Source organism: Hyperolius riggenbachi, unplaced genomic scaffold (genome assembly GCF_040937935.1).
Source record: "Hyperolius riggenbachi isolate aHypRig1 unplaced genomic scaffold, aHypRig1.pri scaffold_181, whole genome shotgun sequence".
Classification (NCBI taxonomy): Eukaryota; Metazoa; Chordata; class Amphibia; order Anura; family Hyperoliidae; genus Hyperolius; species Hyperolius riggenbachi.
Window position 1 is genome coordinate 268,536 of NW_027152392.1, and position 11,657 is coordinate 280,192.

General features: G+C 43.0%; 1 protein-coding gene across 1 annotated transcript in view; it reads left to right on the plus strand.

The window, feature by feature from the left end:
- Positions 1 to 11,623, plus strand: part of LOC137543717 (transmembrane protease serine 11D-like) — a gene marked incomplete at its 3' end in the record, with an annotated part of 48,254 nt that extends 36,631 nt beyond the window's left edge. Inside the window, exon 6 of the mRNA XM_068264841.1 lies at positions 11,477 to 11,623. Within this exon, the coding sequence (XP_068120942.1) occupies positions 11,477 to 11,623 (147 nt within the window). The remainder of the gene's footprint in view (positions 1 to 11,476) is intronic.
- Positions 11,624 to 11,657: the final 34 nt, after the last annotated feature.

The following is an 11,657-nucleotide window of genomic DNA, read 5'->3' on the forward strand; positions in this document are numbered from 1 at the left end:
ATGGAGTTCAAGGTCTGCCTTCCCTGAGCATACTGGGAGATTGATGTCTTTTGTAACATGAAAAAGAAACATGTAGGTGGGGTTGGAGCACAAGACTGACAAGAATAAGCAGCTCATTTGGAGATTTCCATAATTCATCAAAGGTTAATATGAACAGTTTGATTTGTTTTACTCTTTAACTTTGCCTAGTCTCAGGGCTTGGACAAGGCTTTCCAGCAACAGAGGCAGAGATGCCAAAGTATGCCCCCCATGTGCCCGCCTCATTATAGGTACTAGATATGTGGTGTGCTCCCCCCACCCCACATACATAGCTTCCAACTGTCCCTCTTTCTGAGGGACAGTCCCACTTTGGGAACTACAGCGGCTGTAACGAGTGGTCATTTTAGTCAACGTTGCTCTTCTATCAGCTTGAATAAGTCAGCCCATTCTTCTCTCACCTCTAGCATCAACAAGGCATTTTCCCCACAGGACTGCCGCATACTGGGTGTTTTTCTCTTTTCACACCATTCTTAATAAACCCTAGAAATGGTTGTGCATGAAAATCCCAGTAACTGAGCAGATTGTGAAATACTCAGACCGGCCGGTCTGGCACCAACAACCATGCCACGCTCAAAATTGCTTAAATCACCTTTCTTTCCCATTCTGACATCCAGTTTGGAGTTCATGATATTGTCTTGACCAGGACCACACCCCTAAATGCATTGAAGCAACTGCCATGTGATTGGTTGATTAGATAACTGCATTAATGAGAAATTGAACAGGTATTACTAACAATCCTTTAGGTGAATGTAAATCCCTTTGTCCCCCTTTCTCCCTAATTTGTCCCTTTTTCAGGACTGATGTACAGAACTATGTAAATATATGTATTTTTCTACTGAAAAATGTGTTTAATCCCATCCTTTTAATTGATATAGTTCTTATTTTCAAATGTTAATATGAATGAAAATGAGCCAGGATAGAAAAGACTATTACCCAGGTCTGGATTGGGACATGTTACGATTAAAGCAGATACTGTTTGTCATTTGTCATGTGCGGAATAACAATATGTTTAATGCAGATCATTTTAATATAATTTGTGCTGAATAATGATATGATTAATGCAGATAATGTTGATGTTATTTGTGATTGTGCTGAATAACAATATGATTAGCACAGATACTGTTGATGTCACATGTGATGTGCTGAACAACTATATGTTGTGACGCCGTGTTGTATTTGTAGGTAGCAAGCAGGTGTCACACTCCTGATCATGCAGATTCCAGCTCTTTTATTTACAGAGCGGCTGGCAAACTATGACAACAAAATGACAAAATAAAACAAAAGATAACAGAAACCTTGAAGCTAAGTAAACACGGATCAACCTGCAGCCTGATTATCATCTGACTTTAGTTGGACGATAATCAGGCATGTGTACACGTGCAAACAACTTGATGAGCAACTGATAACAGGCGTTTTGCCCGATCCAACTGTCGGATTTATGTTGGTCTGATATCATGCAGTTGGTGCGTGTGTACAAGATGTTTGAAAGACTTGTACTTGTTTTGAATGTGTAGTCCGTCATTCCTCTTATGTGCACAGTATTTGAATCGAGTTGGTTGTTTAGCCGTCTAGGCGTGTGGACATACAGGTTGTGTGGTTCCCCGGGTTGTGTGGTTTGTCATGTTGGTCGTGTGCATGTTGGACGTGTGTACGAGCCTTTAGCCTTTTGGGCTTCCTAGTCTTCATCAATATCTGGAAACCTGACTATGCTAGTCAAAGCAAACAAATTAAACAGTCATTTTGGCCTTCTGGCCCACTCACAGTTCAGCAGTCCCATGAGTTCTCTCTGTGTCCACTCTCTGGCTTAGCATCCACCGTCTGACAGGGCTGGTGCACACCAAGAGCGCTTCTGATCGCTTTTAAAAATCCTAGCGCTTTGCAAAGCATTTGGCTAATGTATTTGTATGCAAAGGATCACACCAGAGTGATGTGATTTTTTTCCCCAAATGCAGACCTTGCAGCAGTTCTGAGGCAATTCAGCCTCAATGTTAAGAATAGGAAAAGTGTAAAATCGCTCTAAAAAAACATTAGAAAAGAGCGATTTTCAAAGCATTATTTTTAAAAGTGCTGTTCACTTCCAGCTCTATTGTACAAAAAATTAAAATGCTACACCAAAACGCTTAAAAAATCGCTAGGCATACCTAGAAAGTCGCTAGGCACATGCCTGTAATTGCTCTGAAAAATCACTTCAAAAAACCCTTAGCGTTTGCGATTACACTAGCGATTTTTGGTGTGCGCAGGTGGCCAATTAAATTGCTATTTATGCTGCAGCACCTCTCCACAGAGTATCAGCAATGTCCAGGCTTGGAGGGTATGGTCAAGTGTCCCACTCTCACACACTTGACCGGCTCCAGACTCCCAATTCAACCAGGTTTTATTCTGATAAAGCTTGCAGCATCTGGAGTCTTTTAGCAAATTAACCTGCTCTTTGCCTGAATCCAACATGCATGTATCTGCCATATGCTGTGATGTGAACCAGACAATGGATCACCCTATCACAATCTATAATGCGAACACTCCATCAGCTGCAGTGGTAACCAGCGGTGCTGGCTGGTCTGCAGCAGAAGAACCGTCCACTGAAGGGGCTAATGTCACCATGTCATATCCTTCAGGGGTCTGGCTAGTAGGCCACCAGCCTAGGATGACACAGTGAGGGTGTACTAGGAGCAAGACAGACTTTGCAGAGGGGATAATCCGTCAAAGCCTTCTGAGGTGGAAGGGGCAGCCCAGCAGTTGATCATTCACCAAAGAGACAGAGAAGTAGCTTACGCCACCATAGAGAAAGAATGTGCGGCGATGGTAAGAACCCTAAACAAGCTGCTGCACTGTCTCTATGGTTGCAAGTTCACGGTCGTTCCTGACCATAATCCCCCTAGTTGGTTACATCAGGTTCCAGGGGACAACAGCAAATTGCAGCAATGGGGCCTAGCTTTCCAGCAGTGTAGCTTTAAGCCAATTGCAAGTAGGCAAATTATCATGAAAATGCTAAGAGGTTGTCCTGCCAGGCCGTCAGTGTAGACGCTAAACACTAGGCTTTAACACTTGAGGACCGCAGTGTTAAATCCCCCTAAAGACCAGCCTATTTTTTTACTTAATTGGCCACTGCAGCTTTAAGGCCAAGCTGCAGGGCCGCACAACTCAGCACACAAGTGATCCCCCCCCCTTTTCCCCCCACCAACAGAGGTCTCTGTTGGTGGGGTCTGATCGCCCCCCAGTTGTTGTTTTTTTTATTATCAATATTTATCTCTTTATTTTTCTATTCCTTTTTACTATTTGTTTCCCAAACCCCTCCCTCCCCCCAGCTGGCCAATCCTGGCGATTGGCGGTCATAGGCTTCTGCCTATGAGAGCCGATCGCTCTCTAGTGACCCAGGGGGACAGCCGTGTCACAGCGCTGTGACTAAGTACAGCATTGCAATCCACGGCAGTGCTGTACTTAGTTAAAAGACGGCGGTTTTTCCGTCTTACAGTCTCCCGAGCGGCAATTGCCGCTCGGAGACTGAAGGTGGGGCGGAGCACTGCCCCTCAAGCAGGAGATGCGCGCACAGCCTGTGCGCGATCTCCTGCAGTAGCCAGCCCCAGGACCTGATGCCAATTGGCGTTAGGCGGTCCTGGGGCTGCCGCTGCATTCACGCCCATTGGCGTGACGTGGTCGTTAGGTAGTTAAATCTCAATTAAAAAAAATTAAAAAAAATTGCGCCCAAACAGCAGAAAGAGAACAACAACATCAGAAATCCTGTCATGCTTTGCAAAGCATCCAGGGAAAAATGCCATGGCTGTATTCTTCCATGCAGCTAAAAATGAGGCTTGGGTAAGAAAAACAAAGTTCTGATGCTGTGAAACTGTTAAAGAAACACCAAGCCTTTTCAGTGCTGCTGAGTAGATTTTTAGTCTGGAGGTTCACTTTAAAGCGGATCCGAGATGAAAAACTAACTATAACAAGTAACTTATCTATATATCTTATCTAAAGTTTAGACTCTAGCTGCAAACAGCTTCAATAGAATATGATTATTTCCTCCTGTGATACAATTACAGCAGACATGTTGTTTGTAAACATTACACACAGGCAAGCTTATCTGCATCTTCAGCACTCAGCATGTGAAAAAAACCTAATCCCCCCTCCTCCTCCCCTCTGCCTCTGAAATCTCTGAGTAGTAATACCCCCCCCCCCCTCCTCCTGCCCAGACTGAGCTCCCATGCACCCTTGCTACTGTCTGAAAATGCCAAGGCTCTCTGAAAAGCTGTGAGGCGAAGCTTGTTTAGTTTATAAGGAATTAGAGTATTAAAACAAAAACAAAAAAGTATTTGGCTTGAGGAATGCCCTATAAACAATAGGAAAGGAACACAATTATGCAATGAGTAAAAGTTCATCTCGGATCCACTTTAAGCTATGGTCTAATGCAAAACACCTTATTGTAATATGCAAACACTTTAAAATAGGGAGCTGCCAAAATACCTGAATAGAAACAGTTTGACAGATTCCTGAAGTTACAGCATTTCCACAGGAAATTATTTACCTAGCTTACAGCTACATTCTAGGCTATTTGATAGATGTTTATTTGATGAGGAAGCGTACTTCCTATGGAAATAGCATTACTCTGGGAATACCCTGATCTATTGTCAGAATTGTGTTACAGATCAGTGCTGTATTGTATGTGTGTGTGTGTGTGATAGTTTTGGCCCAAAGCCCATAGCTGACCCAAGATACATAAACGGTGTGTGTGTCTGTGTGCGTGCGTGCGTGCGTGCGTGTAGAAATAAAGAGTGTATTTCATATCAGGGCTGTGCAGTCGGTACAAAAATCATCCGTCTCTAACTCCGACCACTCAGTTTATGAAACCACAACTCTGACTCAAACTCCAGGAACCCAAAATGAAATCAGGAATAAAGCTGCGCTAATGGATAGTTAATGGATAGAAGATGCACATGGAGCGCACTAAACACAATACTGTAAAATTGTCACAAATGTCACTTTTAAATTAGAAGCGCTCACGGCTGAAAATAAAGAAAAAAGTCACTTCATAAAGTCACCATCCAGTAGTATGAACAATGTCCAGCTGAATGTCCCAGGATTCTGAAAGAATTTCTTCAATCAACAGCCAACATGTCATGAAAAGAAAACAGAAGAGGGGACATAGCGTAATCCAATTTATACAAACGTTGCCCGTCACCGCTCAAAGTACACCTCTGTGCTTGGACACACTCCCCCCTGAGTGCCCGCACTCACCCAATCAGCCTCCAACAAATCCGGAGGTAAGGATATACAGCATGAGCGGGAGACTAGGCAGGGATCAAACCAACACGACCAGATTCTAGAACTCAAAACAGCGCCAGATAGTATAAAATCATTTAATAAAGTACGGGTAAAAAAGTATCACACTCACAAGTGTAGGAGGTAAACAGGCATGTAACACATATGTGGATCCAGTTCCGGGTAACCGCTCACACACACGCTGCCTCAGACCTTCCTTTCCTGCGACTTCCTGGTTGTGCCGGTCATGTGACGTAGCTCCGCCCTATGCATTTCGTCATGAAAATGACTCATCAGGGGCTCCCGTCACTCTAGCTATGCCGGCTCATATATTCCCTTAACCAAACCCTCCCACCTACTAAGCCCCGCCTTATATTAAAATAAGGTCCTCCGCAGACCAGTGTCTCAGCGCTCACCCTTCTGCATAAAACATTACATAAAAGTGCAAATAAGAAACTTTGCAGGCAATTAGGAACCGCATGCATCCACTTTTAACCCCCAGGACGTTTCGGCCCTTAATGCAGTGGAAAATTTTAAGGACCGGGTGGTTAATGACCTTAAGAAATTGAAGATTAAAACCAGGCCCTCCAACGAACGAGCTATAGAAAGTCTAATAAAAGACAAAGGACTAGTTGTTCGTTCAGCTGATAAAGGGGGGGGGCGTGGTGCTCTTACGCAAAGATCAATATTTCGCAGAGTTGGACAGGCTGATTTATGATGAAAAAACTTATGAGAAATTACCAGGAGATCCTACTTTAAAATATAAACGGGAACTGGCCCTCCTGTTAGATGAGGGACTGATGATGGGCCTATTAGATAAAAAAACATGTGATTTTCTGGTTCCTTCAGCCCCACGGATACCGATAATGTACCAACTCCCGAAGATCCATAAGAGCACTACAAATCCACCCGGGAGACCTATTCTTAGTGGAGTGGGTTCCATCACTCACAGGATAGGGCAGTACATAGACAGTTTTTTACAACCGATCGTCCCCCAGTTGCCACATGTGTTGACGGACACTAAGCACACCGTACAGCTGTTGGAGGAACTGAAGATCGGGGGTGATATTTTGTTGGCCACGGCAGATGTAGGGTCACTTTATACTAATATACCTCATGACGATGGAACGGAGGCCGCAAGGACGTTTTTACATGAACTATGTGATATGCGCGGTGTTCAAATAGAGTTTGTTTTATCATTACTCGAGTTTTCCCTTAAGCGGAATTATTTTTGGCACAAGCAGCAGTTCTTCAGACAGGTGTACGGTTGTGCAATGGGGGCTTCTTATGCCCCAAGTCTAGCAAATATGTACATGGCCTTGTGGGAGGAAGAGGCTCTGAGGAGGGGAGGGTCAAGGGTCGTATTCTGGAAAAGGTACATCGATGACCTTCTGATTTTCTGGAGGGGCGATGAGGTGAGTTTCCGAGAATATATTACTGAAATTAATAGCATTAAAGAAAACATCCAATTAACTGCAGAGTGTGATACTGAGTCCATACACTTTTTGGATCTTATTATCACCAGGAAGGGGGAGGGTTTTTCCACGAGTTGTTTCTTTAAACCCACAGACCGAAATGCATACATGAATGTTACAAGCTGCCACCATCCACAGTGGCTTAAGGGTGTTCCAAAGGGTCAATTCACGAGAGTGCGCAGGAATTGCTCAGATCTGCAGGACTATTTCCTGCAGTCGGATATCCTGAAAACTAAATTTGTGGAAAAAGGATATAATGAACCCTGGCTAGATGACATCCAGAGAGAAGTGGGTGAAATAGATAGGGTGGCCCTCCTCCAAACAAAGAAGAGAGAATTGTGCGACTCCAAGCCTTTTTCGTTTTTGAGTGATTTTTCCGCAGATTATAGATCGGTGGAGAGGATCTTCCATAAACATTGGAATGTTTTACAGAGTGATCATGTGCTAAAAGGATGGCTACCCCCCAGGCCCAACTTTATCTATCGTCGAGCCCCAACTCTAAAAAATCGAATTGCACCAAGCTGCGTGACCCCCCCAGAAAGAAACCAGTTAATGGGTTGGCAATCTTCGGGCTTTTTCCCATGTAGGGGTTGTAAATGCTGTAGAGAAGCCAAAGCCCATAGACAGGATAATATTGTATCAACCTCCAGTGGGAATCTGTTTAAGATTAGACAGTTTATATGCTGTAATACAGCTTTTGTAGTGTATGTGATCTGGTGTGATTGCGGCCTACAATACGTGGGCCGCACCACCAGACCCCTGAAGGAGAGGATCGGGGAACACATTAACAATATAAAAAAGGGGTTTGAACAGCATAGTGTTTCCCTTCATTTTAAACAGAAACACAATTGCAATCCTGCAGATATGCATTTTTGCGCGGTGGAGAAACTGATGCCCGACTGGAGGGGGTGTAACAGGGTTAGGGAGCTGTCTAAAAAAGAAACAAGGTGGATTTTTAATCTAGATACATTTAGTCCAATAGGTCTTAACGTTGATCTGGACATTAACTGTTTCATTGCAAATAATTAATGAAATCTGAGAATCGGGCATGGTGGGGGGCTGTGGATTGATCGGTGTTGGTGACCAGCGTTGTCGTTGGGGGTGGGTGTTCGCGCACGCAATGTGTGTTGGTGCGCTTGCACCCACTCGCCGATATTTTTAGTCATGATTGGTCGCATAGATCGTTGGCCGCGTGCGCGGTTAGCATGCCCCCGTTACAGGGGTTTTGTATACTCTGGCCGCGTTTAGGCGCGCGTTATACATGGCGGCGGGCGGCGGGTTGGCTGTTGTGGCTGTCGCGATGCACCGGCAGTTTTGATTTGTCCACATGCCTACACTGATGCGCTGACATGCAGATGTGGTTTTCCTGAAAGTTCGTTTAGTCCTGTGAAATGTATATTGATACAAGCTATTGGATGTAGGCATGCGGTTCCTAATTGCCTGCAAAGTTTCTTATTTGCACTTTTATGTAATGTTTTATGCAGAAGGGTGAGCGCTGAGACACTGGTCTGCGGAGGACCTTATTTTAATATAAGGCGGGGCTTAGTAGGTGGGAGGGTTTGGTTAAGGGAATATATGAGCCGGCATAGCTAGAGTGACGGGAGCCCCTGATGAGTCATTTTCATGACGAAATGCATAGGGCGGAGCTACGTCACATGACCGGCACAACCAGGAAGTCGCAGGAAAGGAAGGTCTGAGGCAGCGTGTGTGTGAGCGGTTACCCGGAACTGGATCCACATATGTGTTACATGCCTGTTTACCTCCTACACTTGTGAGTGTGATACTTTTTTACCCGTACTTTATTAAATGATTTTATACTATCTGGCGCTGTTTTGAGTTCTAGAATCTGGTCGTGTTGGTTTGATCCCTGCCTAGTCTCCCGCTCATGCTGTATATCCTTACCTCTGGATTTGTTGGAGGCTGATTGGGTGAGTGCGGGCACTCAGGGGGGAGTGTGTCCAAGCACAGAGGTGTACTTTGAGCGGTGACGGGCAACGTTTGTATAAATTGGATTACGCTATGTCCCCTCTTCTGTTTTCTTTTCATGACATGTTGGCTGTTGATTGAAGAAATTCTTTCAGAATCCTGGGACATTCAGCTGGACATTGTTCATACTACTGGATGGTGACTTTATGAAGTGACTTTTTTCTTTATTTTCAGCCGTGAGCGCTTCTAATTTAAAAGTGAGGAACCCAAAATGGCTCAGACTCTGACTTCTTAGTCTAATACTTACCAGGGTTGTGGATTTGGTACAAAAAACATCCGACTCCGACTACCCAGTTTATGAAACCACCGACAAACTCTAGCTACACCAAAAAACTCCTTGACTCCTACTTCACAGCCTTGTTTCATATATTAGTTTCACCTTTAAAGTTTGATTACTAAAATAAATGAACTTTTGCACAATATTCTGACTTTTCGAGCTTCAGCTGTATTCAAACCTTTGCAGCCAGTGACTTTTATTTTTTTTTTAATACGCTTTATTGAATCCAAAAGCAAAATTAATACAAGAATTGCAATAGTGCATGACATCTAAATGACAGTATCATATATCATGAGTTTACATAATGTGTAATCAGATTGAAAGCATATGTGTAATGCATCCAATAAACATAACTTGTGTCGAAATGTTTAGATTGCATTATAATCGTTGATGTTAGCATGCGTTTAGTGAACACATGACACTTTGCATACTCAAATAGACACATTATGAGCAATAAACTAGACAAGACAGACCAAATTGGCAACCAAAGTCGCAATATTAATATATATATTAGGCTGTACTGTTTCAGTATTTGCGACTGTTACTTCAGTGTGACACAACACAGAACTCTACGGCTAATAACCATTAAAGATACACTGAAGCGGAAAAAAATATATGATATAATGAATTGGTTGTGTTGTGAATAATTACTAGAAGATTAGCAGCAAAGAAAATATTTTTCATATTTTTATTTTCAGGTATATAGTGTGTTTTCTAACATTGCATCATTCTATAATATGTGCAGATTACACAACACTCAGCATTCAAAATGAGTCTTTCAGAGCAGTCTGTGAAGTAATGACCTCTCCTCTAGCAGAGGAAAAGTAAACAGTTTACTTACAGTTGAGATAATAAAAGTCAGAAAACAGCCCTCTCCACGACTTTGAAAGTCGTAGAGATTAATGGCTTTTTTGCATAGAGATAACAACTGGAGTTTCTTAACTCTTCCTGTACTGGAAACAATTAGACTGATGTATCTGATCTTAATGTTTTATTTCTTAGCTGTACTACACATACAAATCATAATATCATCATTTTTTTTCCGCTTCAGTGTCTCTTTAAGAGTGCTAAATGAAACACAATTTTCCAACAACTCCCAGAGTAAAACCTATTCACTCCGTTGCCTCCATACCACAAGATATTTTGCATGCAAAAATGGACCGGTCTACAGCACCATAATAGAATCTATGTCTAGGTGTGATTGTTAGTGTCTGTGGAGTGCTGTTGCGTTGCAACTACGTTTTCTGGCCAGAGTTGTGTTGATACAAAAGTGAGGTTTTAACCAATTATCTTATGTTTTATTCAATTTATTTGCAATCATCTATTCATGAAATAATTTGCCTAATATTTGCAACAGTGCAGGAATTTGATTTTTTTTCCACAAGCAGCTCCTGCTTACTGTGCAGACATTGAGACATTGGGCTGATCTCATGCAAGCGCAGTACAGCCATGCTTCTAAAAGGTATAGGTGGGGGGGGGGGAGGGGGGGGGGGGCCTGTGAAAAAGAGTCCCACCCGGGTCGAAGAGGATGTGGAAGCTTCCCTCTAATTCGATGAGTGTCTTTTCTTTCCCTGGTGACAATGCAGGTTTGCTTTAAATCTGTTCTAAATGAAAGTGAAAGGAGTTGGTCGTTCAGACATATAGTTTTTCACTGCATATAACTTATGATTTGTATTTTTCAATCATATGCTTGGGGTTTTTTTTGGGGGGGGGTGGGGGGGGGGTGTTTGACAGTTTTAATTCAGGTGAGCCAAGTCAGCCTAAAAATGACTGCCAAGGTTCAGTTTATGGCAGGGAGCACGCTAGGCAGAAAACGATAGGGTTGCGGAAAATGCTACCGTTTATGCTGCTAATGCAAGTCTGTGGGCCAAATGTATAAATGTTTTTAAAAAACACACAACTAAAAACTTAAATTGTATGATTTCCAAAATCGCATGTAAAACACGCATAACGTATCATCGATCATGCAGACATGCATTTTTGATGCGTTTTTTTTTTAAATATGCTACTGTAGAACTTCTTTGATAATTGAAAATAACAAACCGCACACTGCAAACAAAAATGCAGCAAAAAAAGTGAAACCCGCACAGTGCCAGAACACGCATAGTTTTCTGCACCCACCTAGTAGTGTGCTCCCAGCTTCAGGGCCTCTTCCAGGAGCTGGTTATTAAGCTTCCTAAATTAACTTGGCCTTACCAAATGAAACCACATGCCACAATTTCCAAATCTAGTGGTCCCTCATTCCAAACTCCAGCTGATGGAAGGAAACTCTTTCTCTGTGACACTGCGCAAGATCATTATTATTGATCAGGCACCACATGCTGTACAACAGCAGTCCCTCACAATGCACCCCTACATATACATCATACTGTTGCCCAAATGCATAATAACACTGACATCCTTCTGCCCTTTCTGTAGTGAATAAGCCCAGATGTCTTTTTCTCCCCAGGAATATTTCCTTAGTCACTGTGACCCTGCAAACTGGCGCTACATCTCAGAGTACTCAAATAATAGCCAAGATCATCCAACACCCAAACTTCACACAACTTCACCCAACACTACAACAATTTTGCCCTGATCCCGCCTCTCAAAGCCAGTCTGGTTCCACCTCTTCCATTATCCCATTATGC